At 47.4% G+C, this 19,087-nt stretch overlaps 1 protein-coding gene and 1 long non-coding RNA gene across 6 annotated transcripts in view; one reads left to right on the forward strand and one right to left on the reverse strand.

Moving 5' to 3' along the window:
* Nucleotides 1-7,563: 7,563 nt before the first annotated feature.
* Nucleotides 7,564-13,217, reverse strand: LOC112939886 (uncharacterized). The gene is made up of 6 exons (XM_026027506.2): nt 12,639-13,217; nt 9,618-11,784; nt 9,017-9,206; nt 8,865-8,939; nt 8,746-8,788; nt 7,564-8,638 (listed from the first exon to the last, which is right to left on the reverse strand). The coding sequence occupies exons 2-6, from the start codon at nt 9,656-9,658 to the stop codon at nt 8,514-8,516; spliced, it is 474 nt and encodes a 157-aa protein (XP_025883291.1). The 5' UTR covers nt 9,659-11,784; nt 12,639-13,217; the 3' UTR covers nt 7,564-8,513.
* Nucleotides 13,218-15,341: 2,124 nt separating this feature from the next.
* The window catches only part of LOC9267053 (uncharacterized), a 5,525-nt gene continuing 1,779 nt past the window's right edge, over nt 15,342-19,087 (forward strand). For 2 of the 5 annotated variants that reach the window (XR_010734795.1, XR_010734794.1), the window contains exons 1-5: nt 15,342-15,913; nt 17,302-17,464; nt 18,345-18,479; nt 18,622-18,736; nt 18,811-18,969. This is a non-coding gene — a long non-coding RNA (uncharacterized lncRNA). Of the gene's footprint in view, nt 15,914-15,996; nt 16,959-17,301; nt 17,465-18,344; nt 18,480-18,621; nt 18,737-18,810; nt 18,970-19,087 lie in introns of those variants that run through there. The other 3 variants (XR_010734796.1, XR_010734797.1, XR_010734798.1) reach the window with 2 other exon arrangements.

Genomic DNA, 19,087 nt, shown 5'->3' on the forward strand with positions numbered 1-19,087 from the left:
GATTAGTATAGGAATGGGACATAGGACATTAGGGTGCATAGCTTATATGATGTCGGTGTCAAGCGCGTCGACTAACCGCGCCGTTAAGGTAAGCTGGTGGGCGCGATACTGTGGAATACAGATGTAGAATTCGGTGCAAATTAAAACTGTGATAACTTTGCCTTCCGGTCATGGAATCGAGCTAGGTTTTTTTTGAAGGCTGCAGAATCACGGTCCTTACCAGGGAGAGACTGGATTTGGAGAGGTGGACCCCCAGAGATTTTTCTAGAAATGACTTACCAAAGGCCACGAAGCAGCGGTTGTTTCGGCGAAACGTCGAATATCTGAGGGTCCACAACTGGTTTCAACGAGGTGGTTAGTATAGGCATGGCACATAGGACGTTAGGGTGGATAGCTTAGACGATGTCGGTGTCAAGCGAGTCGACTAACCGTACCGTTAAGGTAGGCTGGCGGGCGCGACACTGTCGAAGGCAGATGGAGAATTCTGTGCGAAATTAAAACCTTGATAACTTTGCCTTTCGCTCATGGAATCGAGCTAGGTTTTTTTTGACGGCTGCAGAATCACGGGCCTCACCCTAGAGAGACTGGATTTGGAGAGGTGGACCCCTAGAGATTTTTCTAGAAATAACTTACCATAGGCCACGAAGCAACGACTGTTTCGGCGAAACGTCGAATATCTGAGGGTCCACAACTGGTTTTCAGCGAGGTGGTTAGTATAGGAATGGCACATAGGACGTTAGGGTGGATAGCTTAGATGATGTCGGTGTCAAGCACGTCGATAGCTTAGACGATGTCGGTGTCAAGCACGTCGACTAACCGTACCGTTAAGGTAGGCTGGCGGGCGCGACACTATGGAAGGCAGATGGAGAATTCTGTGCGAAATTAAAACCTTGATAACTTTGCCTTTCGCTCATGGAATCGAGCTAGGTTTTTTTGACGGCTGTAGAATAACGGGCCTCACCCTAGAGAGACCAGATTTGGAGAGGTGGACCCCTAGAGATTTTTCTAGAAATGACTTATCATAGGCCACGAAGCAGCGGCTGTTTCAGCGAAACATCGAATATCTGAGGGTCCACAACTGGTTTTCAATGACGTGGTTAGTATAGGAAAGGCACATAGGACGTTAAGGTGGATATCTTAGACAATGTCGTTGTCAAGCGCATCGACTAACCCCGTCGTTAATATAAGCTGGCGGGCCAGACACTGTGGACTGCAGATGGAGAATTCTGGGCGAAATTAAAATCTTAATAACATTGCCTTCCAATCATGGAATCGAGCAAGGTTTTTTTTTACGGCTGTAGAATAACGGGCCTTACCCTAGAGAGACCGGATTTGGAGAGGTGGACCCCAAGAGATTTTTCTAGAAATGACTTACTATAGGCCACAAAGCAGCGGTTGTTTCGGCGAAACGTCGAATATCTGAGGGTCCACAACTGTTTTTCATCGAGGTGGTTAGTATAGGAATGGCACATAGGACGATAGGGTGTATAGCTTTGACGATGTCGGTGTCAAGCGCGTCGACTAACCGTGCCGTTAAGGTAGGCTGGCAGGCGCGACACTGTGGACTGTAGATAGAGAATTCTTGGCGAAATTAAAACGTTAAGGACTGCATATTGCTATCATTCACAGGGGAAAATTCCTTCTGATTGCTGGTTGAAGTGGATAACGGTCTTCTGCTTGGTATCACCCTCCTGAGGTTGATTGCCCTTCGCTTGGCCTGGAGTAGGTCGGGGAGAGAAACAACTTCTTCCATCGACGACAATTCTTTGCTGAGGCCGTCGGCGCAGAGAATGGTTGGTGCTGAAGGTATTATTGCTATGATTTATTGCAGAGTCAGGTGCAGCAGGAGGAGCATTGGTGCTGTGGATGATATCGTCGATGTTGCTGTTGGAGCTGACTAGCTGATGAGACAATCGTAGGGTTGTTCGTTGGATTTCTGCGGTCTTGGTCAACAACACACTGAGTTGGCAATCCTTGGGCACATGGTTTGTACCTTCGCATAGAAAACATGTGACCTTGCGGGTGGGACATCCACCTGGTGGATGGTCTTCCTCACAATGAGGGCAAAGTGTGAGACACATGCTAGCAACGTGTCCAATTTCTCCACAACGGGGGCATGCTTTTGATTCCATCTCTTCCTCGCCGAGATGTCGGAGAGACTCATCTTCATAATCCGAGGAGACTTGATCTGACCCTTCACTATCAGATACTCTGCCGCCATGGCTTAGGAGGTGCTGGGTCAACTGTCGTGCACCTCGGAAGGTATTTCCTCTTTGACGTCTAGGAATAGTTATCCCTGCTGGAGGCCATTCGGTGCTGGTAATAGTCATCTTACGTACTTCTTCTTCAGTTCGCATCGGTGCTTTTCTCTTCTGATTCTTACTCTTCTTGCCTTTGGCTTGCTTAGTACGTGACCCCACGTGGTACGAAAGGCTAGGAGGAAAGCAATTCTCGGGATTCAATGGATTCTCTCCATTGGGCTCTCTACTTTGCACACTAGGCTGCAAGCTTGACTTGGTGCGAGGAGGCTGGTTTAGCGATGTCTGCCCTGCTAAACCAAAGGAAGGGGCTTCTTTGGCATATACCCATGGACAATTCAGGGCATAGTGTCCTCGTTCTCTACAATCGTGACAAAAGGGGACATCCTCTTCTGGCATTGGAAGCTCATTGACCTGGATGGCAAATGCTCGATCAAACACATACTGATTTTGGTCTTGACTTCCAACCAATGGTAGCTGTGAACTAAGCAGCATGCTTGGAATGGACCAAGGGTGTGCCCTGGTTAACTCTCTTGAGGCCAGTGGTGGATTGAGTTGAAAACTTGAGTTACTTGAGGCATACCCGCTGACATTCTTTCCTTTTTCTCTGTTAAACATCTGTTACAGGGATTGAGGTGAGAGAGGAAACAAGCCAGGAAAGAATAGACCAGAACTAGAGACAGGACCTTAAAGGAACTAACTCTTCTTGCTGATGTGTTGTTTGTTTCACTTATTCTGCAAGTTGATTAAGCAAACAACCTAGCATGGTTACATCACACCCCACCGATGCAAACCACACACTACACACACAAGCAAGGAAACACACGACAAACGAAACACTAGAGGGTGGCTTAGGTTCTGCGACGGGTTCCCAAGATCTTCACTCCTTCACAGCTGGCTTCACTGCTTCCTCCACTTCGCTAGCGGACCCTGCGGTCTTCCGGACCTTCGGCGAACAATTGGTGACATCTTCTTCTTTGCAAAACTAACCAACTAGTACTAGTTGAAATTTGAAGAAGGAAGAAAAGGGTAAACCTTTTGCAAATAGCATTAGGGGAAGGAGAAAAAGAGGAACTTTCGCAAATAGTTTTATTTATAAAATATGTCCTTAGGTTTTATCCACTTGGCTTATCCTACAGTCGAGATGGCTCTGATACCAGCTTGTCGCGACCGGAAAAATTGCCTTTTCCCGAACGCTAGTGTATTAATCCCCGTCCCAGGAAAAGCCGGGGTACACCACACAAACATGATATAAAAGACACATCTTTATTATATCGATAATATTTACATTATTACAAAGGCGCTTCAGGCCTGGCAATAAAAAATAAACAGCAGCGGACTAGCGGGCCTACGGCTCCATCTTCACAGGCGCTCAACTGGGGTATAAGCCAGGACCCCACCTAAGACATCTTCTCCAAAGCTTCTCTTACTGAAGAGGGGAAAGATTGAGCAAGAATGAGTACAACCACAGTACTCAGCAAGCCACACCGGAGATGCATAATTAATGCAAGGGAGTACAAGGGGATAATAATATAGGGGTTAAGTTTTGCAGTAAACAGCATTTAAAAGTCACTTAGTTGCCCAAAGATATTTTGTAAACACGATCCTAGAGCTATACAATATTATTAATCAAGGCCGTGGACCCACATGAACCTGCCTTAACCCAAGGCCTACGATGATTCAGACCGAACTGGCAACCCGACCCTGGGTCCCAGCTCGTCCCAAGCCAACCCAGGCCAACCATTCCACATTTTAGTTGTTAAGCAAATTTTAAGAATTAAAACACTAACTTGGGTACATTGCTAGGCTTGCCCATAACCGAGGGCGCGGCTATTCGAATAGATTATACTCTGATCAGAGGTGTACATCTTTACCCACAAGACACATCTTCCTCACGTGTAACCACGTGCCACATACCACCACGGTATACGGACGGAAGACGTGACATAGTTCCCAACCCATCCTAGCCATAAACAAGAGTACCGACCCAACCCCACCTATGGCCGGAACCTCCGGGACAGGTAGGCAGGATTGAGCCCTTAGCAGCAGGACACCAGCCCTGTGCCATGACATCTCGACTACCGGGCCGCAGCTCGTGTAGCCTTCATTTGTCCTAGAGATGTCCATCGACCCCCGACTTCGTCCATCTCCATCCGTGTACTTTTATTTATAACCAGACTGAGCCACAAACTAAGCCTTACCCACTAGACATGTGGAAGTACGGTAGTGCTTTGCAACAGAGGCCCGAGCTTAATCCTTATAGTGGCCGGGGTGCTACTTCCCACAACTGGCATGCACCCAAACCCCACCGGAAAACAGGTTTTAGGGGTTTTGAAAGAGGAAGAGAGGTGTATGTCCAATTCCACCATAAGCCAACCATTCCATAGTGTCCAAATGATATGAGAATTCCCAAAGTCTAAAGTTATAAAACCACCTAATGTTGCCTAATTAACCAGCGAAGCATCTACCTAAGTTCATACTAGTGGAACCATAAATAGAGTACCCACTAGTTGGGGTTTTATTTTCCTAGGGTGAACAAGGTAATAATAACAATAGCAATAATAATGTCTTAACAACGATAAAAAGGCATGGCTAAATAAAACAGTGATAACGCGGGAATTTAAATAAAGCGATAATGCAATAATTTAAATCAAAATAATTTTATAAACTGGGATTCAATATGTTCAAGGATGATGTGACTTGCCTTGCTCAGAGAGAACGGCCTTCCGAACCTTCGGCGACGACCGCGAACCCCGCTTCGGGAACCTCCGGAACGACAGAAGCTACGCGAAGCACACAAGCAAAGCTACAAGCCTATACAGAAGCAATAACAATACATAAAAAGAAAGCACAGGGTTCTTTAGGTTATAACAAACATTAGGAGACTTGAACGGATCGATTCGGAGCTCGTATGACCAAGATATGATCATCCGAAGTTTAATGCTGTTATATGGAGATTTGCGGATTATTATAATTAGGCTTTGCGACTATAAAACATGTGTAAGCGCTAGCCTAGAAAAGACAGGAAGGCTGCGCCGTTGACATGCGGACCTCACATGTCAACAAAAAGGACCGCGGCAGACCGAGTACACAGAGACGGTCCACGGGTCGACGGAAGCGGATCCCGTGTGTCAACCGAGGCGAGTGGCCGACAAACGGACTCCACTAGACACCACACGGGTTGCACACGTAGAAACCACGCTGCTACCGAGCGGGCACACTAACACGGTCACCACACGCACAAGCGAACGACTACCGACACCGGTACACGGGTACCGGGGTCGACAACCGCACGACGGGCACGGGCGACACCGAAAGGACGAGGACGGGGCAGCGAGAGGAGAGATCCTTACCACCACGCAACGAGGCGAGGGAACGACAACGACGAACGGGCGCGGCGGAGGCGGCCGGGAACGACGGAGACGAACGGCGAGGGGACGACTTCGGCGGCGATCCTTGGACGAAGGCGAGACGCGGCCGGCGCAACGCTTGACGATGCGGAGCCGAGGACGAAGACGACGACGGGGCTGCAGCGGCTCGCTTGACGAACGCGGACGACGGACGAGAACGGCTCGATGGAGGGACGAACGCCACGACGACCGGGAACGACGGGAGGACGACGACGACGACGACCGGGGCCGGCGAGGAGACGACGAGGGCAGCCGGCAGCGGCTGCACGGAGGCGAGGACGACGTGGAGCGCGCCGCTGCGAATCCGACGACGGAGGCGGCACCGCGAGACGACGAGCCGGCGAGGATGAACGGGGCGGCTGAAGGGACGTCGGCGACGACGAGGGTGGAGGCCGGCACGGGCGACGGCGTTCCGACGAAACAGAGGAGCAGCTGGAGGTGAGGACAACGCTGTGACGTCGACGGAGGAGATGGCGACGTCGATCGGCGTACCGGCGACGTACAGGAGCCGACCGGAGACTGGGAGGTACTGGACGCCGACGAGGAGGCCACGCCGGCGAGCTTCGGGCGAGGAGGAGGTGACGCCGGGGAAGGAGACGATGCCGCGGTGTCGAAGGAGGAGACGGCGGCGTCGATCGGCGCACCGGCGACGAACAGCAGCCGGCTGGAGGGAGTACAGTGGCACCAATGCCACTGGTTGCCGGCGGGGACGCGTCTCCGGTGGTCTCCGCGTGAAACGGAGGCGACGCCGGTGGAGGGGAAGCAGCTGCGACGCTGCTGGCGGCGACGGCGCGACCGGACGACGCTCCGGCGAGGAGGGAGAGGCGGCTGGAGGCGGCCGGCGCGAAGGAAAGAGAAGGGCGACGGCGGGAACGTAGCTCCGGGGGTCTCCGCGGGAAACGGAGGGCAAGCCGGGGAAGGGGAGGCCACTGCGACGCCGGGAGAGGCGACGGCACGGCCGGACGGTGCGCGGGCGAGGTGGCACAGGCGGCTGGAGGCGGCCGGCGGCGTGGGAGAGAGAGCAGGGCGGCGGGGAGAGGTGGTGAGACCACGGGAGAACGCGGGAGGGGGCTAAAACTGGAGAACGGATCGAGGGGGGTTCCATTTTATGGCGGAGGGAAGCGAGCCGAGCACGGGAGAGGGCGGAACGGCGACGGGAATGGCGGCCGGCAGCCATGGAAAGCGGCCGGAGAAGACGCGGGCGTTCCCGGCGATAGGGGGCACGATCCAAGGGGGAAATTGGGAGGAATTGAAGAGGAATCAATGGGATTTAAAACCCCCCAATTAATTTTGGAATCCATGGTTCGATTTGCGCGGATTTGGAGGAGGAACGGCTCTAGGTTTGCACGGGAGAGAGAGAGGAAGGAGGCCGGGCGGGAGGAGGACGACGCTCCTGGCAGGCGGGTCCCACGCGGGGCGCGCGGTCACCGCGCGTGCGACGCGCGTGAGGGGGGGGCGGCTCGGGAGGCTGGGTGGGGCGGCTTGGGCCGGGCGGCCGGCCCAAGAGGAGAGGAGGGAGAGGTGGCCCGGGGAGAGAGGGAGGAGGGAGGGAGCTGGGCCGGGAGGGGGAGGGAAGGCCCAAGAGAAGGAGGGAGAGAAGGAGAGGGAGAGAAAGAGAGGGAGGAAGAGAGGACTTTGGCCGCGGGCCGAGAGAGAGAGGGAGAGGACTTTGGGCCAGACTTGGCCCAAAGGGAAAGAGAGGGTTATTTTTAGGTTTTTCTTTTTAATAAACTCTGATAATTGTTTTTGTTGCTTAATAATTATTTCCGGTGCTCTGAAAATTCAAGTAAAATTTGAGGGCTCCTTTTAGACCAAGGAGAATTTAACAAAAATTCTCCGGGCCTCATTCGAATTTTTCTTGTACGTATTTTAGTGTTTGCCAATTTCTTTTCGAATTTTAATTAATTCTATTATTCCTTTTAGCGAATGATTTTTAATTCGGGATGAATTTATCAGGACGTGACAAATCCACCCCCCTTACAAGAATCTCGTCCCCGAGATTCGAGGAGGCTAGCAAGAAGATAGGTTGGGCGGTCTTCTCTTCTTGGTTGACTTCTTATGCTCCGTCTTCTATAACAAACTTGCCTAACAAAACATCTCCACTCTGGACTACTTGGCCCGATCCATTGTTGCAGATGGAATCTTCTCTTCACCTGACTTGTCCCTGGTTGAACCTTTAGCTGACTTCGATTGGGTTGCGGCACTTGAAGATGGGGCTTCAGTTCCAGAACTTCGCATAGTTCATATCTTTGGAGTCAACCTCATACAAGTTACTCACTTCATGTCATGCGTCGAGATCAGCTCGACATTACTAGGATACCATGCTTGTCATCATGAGAATATCATGCTTGTCATTTACTTCTAACTTGCCACAAACTGCCTCATATTAGCTTTCCTGGTCTCCGGGTGCTAGCTACTTCTGCTATTCGATGCGAGGGTCGATAACTTTGCCTTTGAATGATGTTTCTCAACAGAACCAACTTATCCCACTATTATCTTCATGTTGTCAACGAATTTTTTTTCTCTCAATGACAAGGTGACTGTTGCAGGGCGATTACTGTCAGGAGTCTTCCTTGTGTGATGCAGAGCATGTTTCTAATTATCCGTTATCAATCACCTTTCGGGCCTATATCTTTCCTGCTAGAGAACATATTTGCCAATATCTTTTATCAATCATCTTTCGGCCTATCTCTAACAGGTGGTACTCTTTAATGTGGGTTGCGGACACTTCTAGTGGCAATGAGGTCCTTTGGCCTGCTGCCTTTCAGTGAAACCTTGAAGTGTTTCGCCAAAAGCTATACTGACTGTCTTTGCCTTTGATCCGAAAAAGACACTTCTGAATCTCTTAGTCCAAACAAATGTCTCTTTGGTTAATCGCTTGATTTTCTTTTCCATCATCAGGTTGGTTATTAACTCGAGGTGCAGCACTTTCCACTTCATCTACTTGATTGCATGTCTTTATCTCAGCATCTGGAAAAAAAAAGAGTTCCTTCGATTCAATACCTCATACCCAAAACCTCATACCCGACCCCCGACCTGCCCATACCCATACCCCGACCCCGACCCCCGACCCATACCTGATTGAGTACTGTCATCCTTGCTTGATTGAGCTCTACCAGCCTAAAATGATACAAACGTTAATTAATCGGAAGGCACAAAACTTGAGAAATGAAATGTTAGATTTAAAAGGTTTTACCTGGTCAAATAATCTGTCAAGCAAATCCAGATGATGTCGACACCTCAAATTGTAATCCTGAGAATCTCTCGATCTCTGCAAAATAAATACTCATAAGAGAATAGTAAACGTTTGTTTGCAAAGAATTTAAACAAAAGTGTAAGTAATATTACCATTTTAGCCCACAATTTTCTGATGTTTATGATCTTTTGTTTTATATTCTTGACACCGTAGGTTGCTCCCTGATCACACATCTTCTGTTGGATCAACCGATAAGACTCTTCCGACAACTCACCAGAAGCCTCGACTTCTTCCACACAATACTGATATAAAATAAGTGTGTCATCATCGCTCCACGTGACCCTGGGAAAAAAAGATGTTGCGAACCTCTAAAACAGACTAAAAGCTGAAAAAGCTAGAGCATCTAAAAGCTGAAAAGGCAAAAAGGAATGCAAAGACTAAACTATTCAGCCACAAGACTTATTCCATCATTCTCCCCCCTAAGTCTTGGGCGTCGTCTTGTGAGAAAGTTGTGCCATACCGATCCTGGAGCAGAGCTCGAGGAACTTGATCCTCCCAAGAGTCTTGGTGTTGATGCTCCCTTCCTCCGGATGAAGTGGTACCTCACCCGGATGTGCTTGCTCCGTTCGTGAACGAGAGCAAGTTCCTCGAGCTCTACTCTAGGATCGGGATGGCCCAACTTTCTCACAAGACGACGTCCAAGACTTGGGGGGAGAATGATGGAATAAGTCTTGTGGCGCGGAGGGGCCGAACCTCGTGCGGGCGAGGCTGTCGGTGACGGAGGTGTCCTCCATCTCAGGCTTCTTAGTACTGCAAAGTGAAACATTTGATGAATTAAGATTTACTAGTAATAGGCCCGTGCTAACGCTACGGTGATATTTTATAATGCGAATCAAACAATAATCAGCATCACAAAGCTAAAATAGCTTTCTTGCAGAATTTAAAAAAATTCATGTGTGCAGATATAACAAGATATATGATGATCAGCCTATTGAAGATTAAAACAATCATATCAATATATAGCATGACTAAACATTTGTGGTCTTCCAGGTTAACAATCAAATACAAAAATCCTGACTCTTTAGAAGCTGCAAACTCATAGTATCACCTCTAGCTCCAACCAGTATTTACAACAAATTCTGTGATATTCATCATCTCAAATATTAATAAGCTCACCTGTCAAAAAGTATGTACTGGTCAACGTAGAAATAAAAACATGGCAAACCATGGCAAGATTTTTTTTTTAAGTCGGATCACATATAAGCAAAAAGATTTTTAAAATAGCAAATGCTTGTAGGGGCAGATAATAAGAACAGTTATAGATTATTACAAACTTATACCCGATAAAAAAAGACAAATTTTTGTTGTGTAGAGCATATCTTGAATTAAAATTACTGTTATTTTACTCTATATATTTATTCCGGAGCACATCATAATAATGTAGTAGATCGTTGCATAAGGATGCTAATTAATTGTTCTAAGCACAACGTTTATATTTATGCAAAATGTCACCTTTTTGTTAAAATAGTTTCTAATATGACAAATGATTTCGTTACAACTTACAAATGGTTTCTCTTTATTATGCAATATATATGAATGATATTTTTTTAATAAAAATTCTAGCAAGATTCATTTAAAATCAAAGCAACCTCGTGTACTTAAATTGCATCATAGAAGATACTAAGAATAAACAATTATGCACGATTTACCTTGCTACCTCATAAGCACACCCAAACTCTGGAAAAACAATGCCATTTTTTTTTCCAAATAAGACATATCTGCTCACAAAAAAGGAACCCACTTGGACATAAGTTAAAGCGCAAAGTTTCAAATCAGCCTTGGGTCACCACTGAACCTGTGTGGGATTGGGTACTTCTGCAAAATCTATATATTGAAACACATCCTCTAATTTGTAACAAAAACTAAAGCATTCGACGAACTAAAAATCTGTTAAATTAAATTACTGACATTCAGTTCGATGAATAAGCAAAGAAGCAGAATATAAACATCCTGATTATTCTCCTACAAAATAAGGATCCCAAAAGATGCAATTGCCTTCCAATCTTTTAGTAGTCATTGCCTGGATGAGATCGGGTGACAAAGCAAGAGAGGAATCTGAAGGTGGATAACATCTCAAGTTTAGTAACACGAAACCTAGAATCATCACGCAGAGGGTGACCCAGGGCTACATCAGCATGCACCATGCCGTGTGAGGTCAAAGCGGCGGCCCACACCCACCCCGCCATCGCCAACAGCACCCCGCTGACAGGCCCGCCGCACCCACAGTAAAAGGAGGTTCCTTTTTAATGGTTCAAATTACAAAATCAAGTCCACCATACGACATGAATGAAATCTATTATAAGTAGCAACGCTGACACTTCTTAGGTTTCTTTAAATAATTTAATCCAATCATATTTGTAAATCTTACCATCTGAGCCACCAAACTAAGGTATATAGGAAAAAAAATCTGCATTCAGATTTTACCCGACATTGGCATTTGAACACAAATACATAATTTCATCTGCAGCCATATACAGTCTGTAATATATATTATGAACATAACAATCTGCATCCATCTCCTTACTCAGGCAACCAGTATCAACAGGATAACATAAAACTTCAGAAATTTGGAAACTAATGTAATGCGAATATGCAGTCTTCTAGGATGAAATACTCACAAATCACTGAAGATGCACAGGATAAGCTTCTCGTTTCAGAACAGTAATGCACTATCGTATCAACCTTGAAAACCATTGAATGCATACCAACGAATTCCAGTAAGAAAAAAATGTAAAGCTGAAAAAAAAACCCATACCTTTGGCCTCTCCCCCAAGCCCTACCACTTTGATGGAGCTGTTTGATGAACCAACAAGCACAAGCACCTCTTCTTTATGAGACTCGAGAGATCCAACTGGTCCTACTGATAGTTGAGGGGATAGCATTAACAGCAAAGCATTCAATGAAAAATGTTATACAAGAAATCATGATATAAAAGGTGTTATAAAACAACCATGTCATTTAAAGACACCAAAGCTACATATCAAATTTATTTGAGACAATACTATGTGATCATAAAGAGTAGACAGATATGGAGAGTAGAATATACATAGTTCGAGATAAAGGAATTTTAAATCCATGCACACAATAAAGGAATTTTTTTTTGACCAAACGAGGCATTCAATAGCTGCAAACAAATGTTAAGAAATTGGCTCTCAAAAATTGCATGATTATGACATTAATACTCATTCAGCTGCATGACTGTATAGCCTCAAGTGCATTTTGCCTGATTTAAAATTAATATTCAAGCTGCATGACTGTCTACCCACAGACATTTAAAATTGCATGACTGCATGACTCTACCCGTGCTAACGCTACGGTGATTTTTCATCTAACCCTACATACTGTATATAGTTAACCGTAGTGTGAACTTAAATTTACATCACAAACATAAGTTTTTATTCATAAAATTTATACATCCTTATAAAATAACTTGACCGAGCAAATTTGCCACGGGCATAATTGAGAGCAGTTTGTCGTAGAAAACTAAAAATGTCAGCCAAAACATCAGCTCGTAAAAATTAACAACCGGCGGCCATAGGGGTGCAGATTAACCATTCAATTGCAACACATTTACACATCTAAATTTATGAATATGTGCATGATCAGGATTAAGAAGCAAATAATACACATGCATTTTGGATGCTCTGCCACTTGAAATTTGTAATTTATTTTCCTTAGATAAAGCATGTAATTTCTATGCAAGTACTGGTTTACCTTTTTTAATGTTTGCCGGTGGCGGCGCGGTGGAGAAGGGGGCAGCGGCGGTAGAGCTTGCGGCGAAGGGGTGGCGGTGGAGCTTGAGGTGTCGGGGACAGCAACACGTTGATCTGCGCGGGGCGGCGGTGGAGCTTCCGACGGGGAACAGCAGCGATCGGCGGAGATCGATGGTGGCGTGGAGGAGACTGGCCAGGCGTGCGACGTTGATTCGGCAACGGAGATCGGTGGCGGCACGGAGAAGGTCGAGGAGAGATCAAGGGCTACGCGGAGGAGGACGGGAGGGGATCGCGAGGAGTGACGGCACAGAGCCGGTCGTCGAGGCGGAGATCGTCGGCGGCGCGAGGGGAGCGATGGAGGATGGGAGGGGATCAACGACGGATGCGACGACGGCGGACCGATGGCGGATGCGACGACGGCGGAGTGGCGGCAATCGAGGGCGGCGGCGGTGGCGCCGATTTGGCCGGAGTACAGATGCGATGGCGGCGGAGGGATCGGTGGCAGTGCGTGAGGGAGAGGAGGCACGGGTTGGGGAGGGGCGATCGTTTGGGGAGAGAGGAGGGGGCGCGCCGGGTTGAGAGTGTGAGGTGGGAGCGATCTGGACCGCTGTGATTTCACCGAGATGATCCTGGCCGTTTCACGAGGAATGAAAGAATGAGTGAGACTATTTGTTAAACTATAGGGTAGAAAAAAAAAGAGATAAGTGCGGCACTTGAATTACTAAATAACATCTGTTTTGAGGTAATACTAATACCCTCCAAAACAGCGTCCATCATCGCATAGGAATAGAAATCACATTTTCGTGGCCAAAGTAGGAAAACAGGAATTATGGCCTGTTTGGCACAGCTTCAGCTCTAGCTTCACCCCTCCTGGAGCTGGAGTTCAGCTAAACAGTTTCAGCTCCACCAAAACTAGGAATGGAGTTGGGTGGAACTCTCTCACAAAATGTACTAGAGTTGTGGAGCTGGGTTTAGTCAGCTTCACAACTCCACTCCAGACTCAACTCCTGAATCTAAATTTAGGAGTTGGACCTGTGCCAAACATGCCCAAACCGTACATTTTGTGAGAGAGTTCCACCCAACTCCACTCTCAATTTTGGTGGAGCTGAAACTGTTTGGCTGAGCTCCAGCTCCAGGAGGGGTGGAGCTGGAGCTGTGTCAAACAAGCCCTGAGTAACAATTGATTATTTTGAGAATTTGGCAGTATAACAGTTCCATTTTAGAAAGCATAGAAATAAAAGAGAAATGCAATTCAGCTAACTTGTTCTGGGTAATGAGTTTTATCCATATGCACAGAAATGAAAAACAGAAGACATCTCTCAAAATCTACACTATAGTTCAACAAATGGTTTTACTCATTACTTATTCATCATATCACATATCAAATGGTCCAAAATGAACAGACGAGGTCCATCCGACGGCTCCCTTTCCCGCATCTCCCACCGCCTAGCGCCGCATCTCCTCTCCTCGCGCTCTCTCCGAATCCGCCACCATCAGCGCCGCCATCTCCTCGCACTCTCTCGCCCCTTCACCGCCGTGCGCCTCCCCCTCGCGTCTCCTCGCCCTCCACCTCAACCGGCATCGCCCCGCCACGGCCGATCCGGTCTCCCGCCCTCTTCCTAGTCGCGCTCGACCTCCGCCGCCGCCTCAACCGGCATCGCCGCTGTCTCCTCAGCATCCACCTGGACCGCTCGACTCCACCGCTGCCACGGACACCCGCGCCGCCTCCACAGCCGTCGCCACCGTCGCTGACTCCACCGCGGCCATCCCGCGCCGCCTCCGCAACCCACGTCGCGCCCATCCTTCGTCGGATCCTCTTCTCCAATCGACTCCATCTCAGGTATTTACCCCCAACCCCATCTAAATTTCATCTTTTGTGTAGCTAGCTAGGGTTTGGATTTTGATTCTTTTGAAACAAGATATGTATGATTCTCAATTGAACAACAGCACTATGGTAGATCAGTTATTGCAAAATGCACATCAATTGATGCACTGGATTGCATGATATCATATGAACATGGATTGGTTCAGCTAATCTGATGGACCTCAAGTTGTGGAGCTGGGTTTAGGCAGCTCCACAACTCCACTCCAGACTTAACTCCTGGAGTTATATTTAGGAGTTGGAGCGGTATCAAACAGACCCTCAGTTTCAGTAAAATATGAAAGGAATGGTGGGAAGGCTTCCCATCGGAATCAGAATATATAAAGGCTGGCGGAAGGGGCGCCCAGGGAGCGACGCCACGTCGGATTTTGCTACAGTCCTATAGTCGGGGAATTATTAAGAGCCGCTGAAGGGGCGGGCGCTGGGCGATGCCACGTAGGATAGCAATAGTGCGTAGGTTGGCACTTTTGCAAAAAAAGTCTTTCTATTTTTGTGTAATTAGATCAAGGTCCCTCTCGAACCGTTTATGTGAGATGGTATTTTACGTGTAGGCCCTTAGTAAAGCCGGATATTCCATACGAAGGAGAGAAAAATCACGAATTAGGACTACGCTCTAAAATATGGAAGAGGAGGGGCTTTTTCGTAAAAATACACGCACTAATCCACTCCTCCCCAACGCTAGGTAGCGTTTGACAAATGGGAAAAGGAAATAATTTCCCACCCATCTTTAAATTCTAACCATTCATTCTCTCTCTTCCATTTAATCCTAACACTTCGTTCATTTCCAATCCTAATCCCACCCTCCATTTCCCATTACCAGACACACCTAGCCGTCACTGCCCGTGTCCCCTCCCAGGGCCTCTCGTCTCGCCCTATCCTCCCTCTCCCGCCGCCGCCGCCGAGCGCCACCTCCGCCTCCCCCTCGCGCCACCGCCTCCACCTCCCCCGCCGTCGCGTCGCCGTCTCCGAGCGCCTCCGTCTCCGCCTCCCCTCCTCCCTGTCGTCTCACCCCCTCGCGCCGCCGCCTCCACCTCCGCCGCCGTCGCCGTCGCCCGAGCGCAGCTGACTCCGCCTCCGCCACCGCGGTCGCCGAGCGCTCCCTCTTCCGCCTTCGCCTCGCTCCGCCTCTACCTAGCACCGCGGCACAGCTGCTGCCGTCGCCGAGCACCGCCGCAGCGCCATTCTCCGCTACCGTCGCCATCGCCGAGCGCCACCGATGCGTCCTTCGCCGCCATGGCCGACGAGGCGACGACTGCTGCGCCGAGTTCTCCTCGAGCAGCTCACCGCCGTTGTTGATGAGGAAGCGGCGTCGGATCCGGCAACATCTGATCTGCTACTGCGCCTGCACCACCGTCAACAATCGATTTCACCTGCCATGAAAAAACAAAAGAAAGGTCAGTTGTTCCTGTTCCCTACCTTATTCGAGAGGAAAAGGAAGTATTGGTGTAGGCGTTTAGCCACAAATATGGTCATGCAGCGGCGAGAGCGGAGCTGAGGCATCAGGCGTGGTGTGCGTCGCATGATGGTGCTTGCCGGCACCGTCAGCGAGCCTGGCAAGAGGACCACTCGATGATCTTGTGAACATTTACAAACGGCTTTTGCATCATTAAGGGAACTTGTTGCATCATGGATGACTAGGATATCAGAAGAGTGCAAACTGTGGACTGCTTCTGCTCTATCCAAACAAGGAAGACTTTAGATATCCTAATATGCATATTACTGGAATTTTTAGAAATAAAATTTTCAGCTCCTTTAACTTTCTGCTTCAGAAATGCGCAATTCCCATACCAATGCTCCTAATGGATTGTATTGTCTCAAGCAGTTGTTTTAGTACAAAAAATTGTGTAATACATGAAAAATAATAGCCTGGGACAGTAATAGCTCAAGAAACAAAACTCTCTTTGAGCACAAAGAGAAAAGTCCTTTCAAGCCGTGAGAAACTTTTGGGGTACCTTTTTGACCTCCTATCATATGAGCTCCTTTTCTTCTCCCCTGTAAATTTGCCAAGCTCTATCTCACACTGTAAGAGAGAGGAGATAGAGAGAGATGTACTAACTGATGAACTGCTCTCATGCAAGCCAGATTACCATAAAGATTGGGTCATAGCACTGTTGTTAGGTGCTGCTTCTGCTCCTATTTTTTTTCTCCCTGGATGTGTTGTTGAATGGTTGATAATTCCTCCATCTTTGTGTTTCTATCTTCTCTTTATCTTGCTCTGGTCTTGTTCATGATTCTTTACCTGTTTCTTGATTGCTGATGGCAAACATTTCTTGTTGTTTTTGGACTCAAGATTAGCTGGTAATTATGTATCCTACCTTATCCTGTACTTGTTCTTGCTCATCTTTTATTAGGTTATCAATGGGAAATAGTTTTTATGGACGTTATTGGCCGTGAATCCCAAGTGGTGTGCCTATTCTCTCCAAACTAATAAAAGTTCATGTGAGTTTTGTTGGTGTTTTAGCACAAAATAAGTACTCAGATAGCTGTTTGCCTGGATGCCATACCCACCAATGAATTTTCAATTATGGAGTGGTTCTTAATTTTTTTTATATGTAAACAGAACCTGAACATCAGATTTGATGAGAGATTCAACCAAGAAGCTGAATTTTTTTTGTAACTGATGTGCATTGCTGAACACATTTTCTGTTGCATATAGAGTCCTGAAACTTCTTGTTGCAAACTGAAGTGATGTTCTACATTTTTCCATTGGAGCTTTCACTGGTTTCTTCAGAACTGAAATCTTTCTTGATTTCTCATCAGCTTCTCTTGCATCTTTCTGCAGGGTTTCTTTCATGTAGGGAATGGAAAGGTGATTTCAGTTGCCTGACTGCTGCCGGAATCTGCGAAGCATCTACAAGCGACGCCGTCGGTTCAGGCAGCCGTCACGGCAATGCCGGTTCCCCTTGCCCTATATCCAACTCCTGTGCCATTCGCACCTCCCAATGGTATGGATTCAACTTGGCACTGCAAGAACACAGCTACTTTTTTAGTTTTTTTTCCCTGATGTTGGTTGGTCACCTAGAAATGTTGGCCTGAGTGTTATTTCATATTTTTCACGACCATTCAAAAATGGAGGGGCTGTTTGGTTCGTGTCCTGAGGGCCACGCTTGAGAAAAACTCACGCCGGACAGGCAGCGTGGGATCATCAGGCAGCCTGAAGCTTTGTGTGTTTGGTTCGTGCACATGCCTGAAGAATAATAAAATATCAAAAAGCAACTTTTACCAGAGCAAAGCATAGAATAAATGACACATGCATCATTAAGAGTAGCTGCCTGAAGCTCAGGCGTCCAAATTCGATGGCCTGGCTCAGGCTAATGAAGTTGCCTGAGGATTTAGCAGGCTAATGAAGATAGCAGGCTAATGAAGAGTCAGGTCAGGCTAGCTCAGGATACACCAGGGCACAAACCAAACACGTAGTTGTTGGAGCTCAGGCAGCGCTCCGGCCAGGCATACAAGCATCAGGACGCGAACCAAACGGCCCCTCCGTCTTTCCCAAGATGTACATGCCATAGTGTTCGCCCTGGTGCATCCTTTTGGACTAGAAATCTTATGAACTGAACTTCAATAGACAGGTTTTTCTTGAATAAGATGTTACTCTTCCTGGTTCAGAGGTTGCAGTTTATTGTGCTCATAGAAATCCTGAAAGTTTAGAGAGAACTCCCTGTTGAGAAAATGCAAGTTTTTTTTACTACTGAGTTCTGTTGTCTGAAATGAAAATAATGCATGGAGAATGCTTTTGTTCTCTGAAAATGAAAATGCTAGCTGCTGAAATGTGACATTCAGTCAGTCTCTGAACTCTGAAGAGCCATGATTGTGCAATTTCAGGGGCCCAAAGCCAGCTCGTCTGCTCTGGGTGCTGTAATCTGCTCATGTATCCAGCCGGAGCAATGTCGGTTTGCTGCACAGTTCGTAGTACCGTGACCGCTGTGCCTGCTCCCGATATGCACATCATTCACTCAGGTTTACATCTCAACGTTTTTTTTGCAACTAATGTGGCATCTGAAAATTGAGTTTCTTTGCATCTAAATTTTAGAGTAGTTTAGAAGTTTATATTGTATCCTCTCTGTTTTATTTACAAAAATGAGTAGTTTTTGGTTTTTAGAGCAGAAATCTAGCTGCAATGTTCACAAAAATGTAAAGAGAGATTAAAGGGGAACACAACCAACTTCAGGGATCCGCAACAGCACGCGCGTTGCGATGATTGTGCCTGCAGTCAGGTCCCTAATCTGCCGACCTTAGCTATGTGATTCATTTTTGTGTTGCTGTCATCAGTGTTTCACTTGTTCTGTAGGCCGCTCGCGAAGTACACACTGGAGTTGTGTGTGTCTACGCCGCCGCCGGTGGCTGCTGCGGCCATGAAGGAGTGTGTGCTTGATGAGTACGCCACCAAGCACAGGATCTCCATCGATAGGTTTCTCCAGCTTAGGATATTTGTCAAGGTGCATGATCGGTAAGGCCTCATCCATCTCCACTAGACGTTGAGCTTCAAGTGCGAGCAGACTTGCCACTTTCCTGTATTAGATCAGTAGCCGATGAATATGATAATTTCAACTAAGAAAGTTCGATTG

Source organism: Oryza sativa, chromosome 8, assembly GCF_034140825.1.
Source record: "Oryza sativa Japonica Group chromosome 8, ASM3414082v1".
NCBI classification, from domain to species: Eukaryota; Viridiplantae; Streptophyta; class Magnoliopsida; order Poales; family Poaceae; genus Oryza; species Oryza sativa.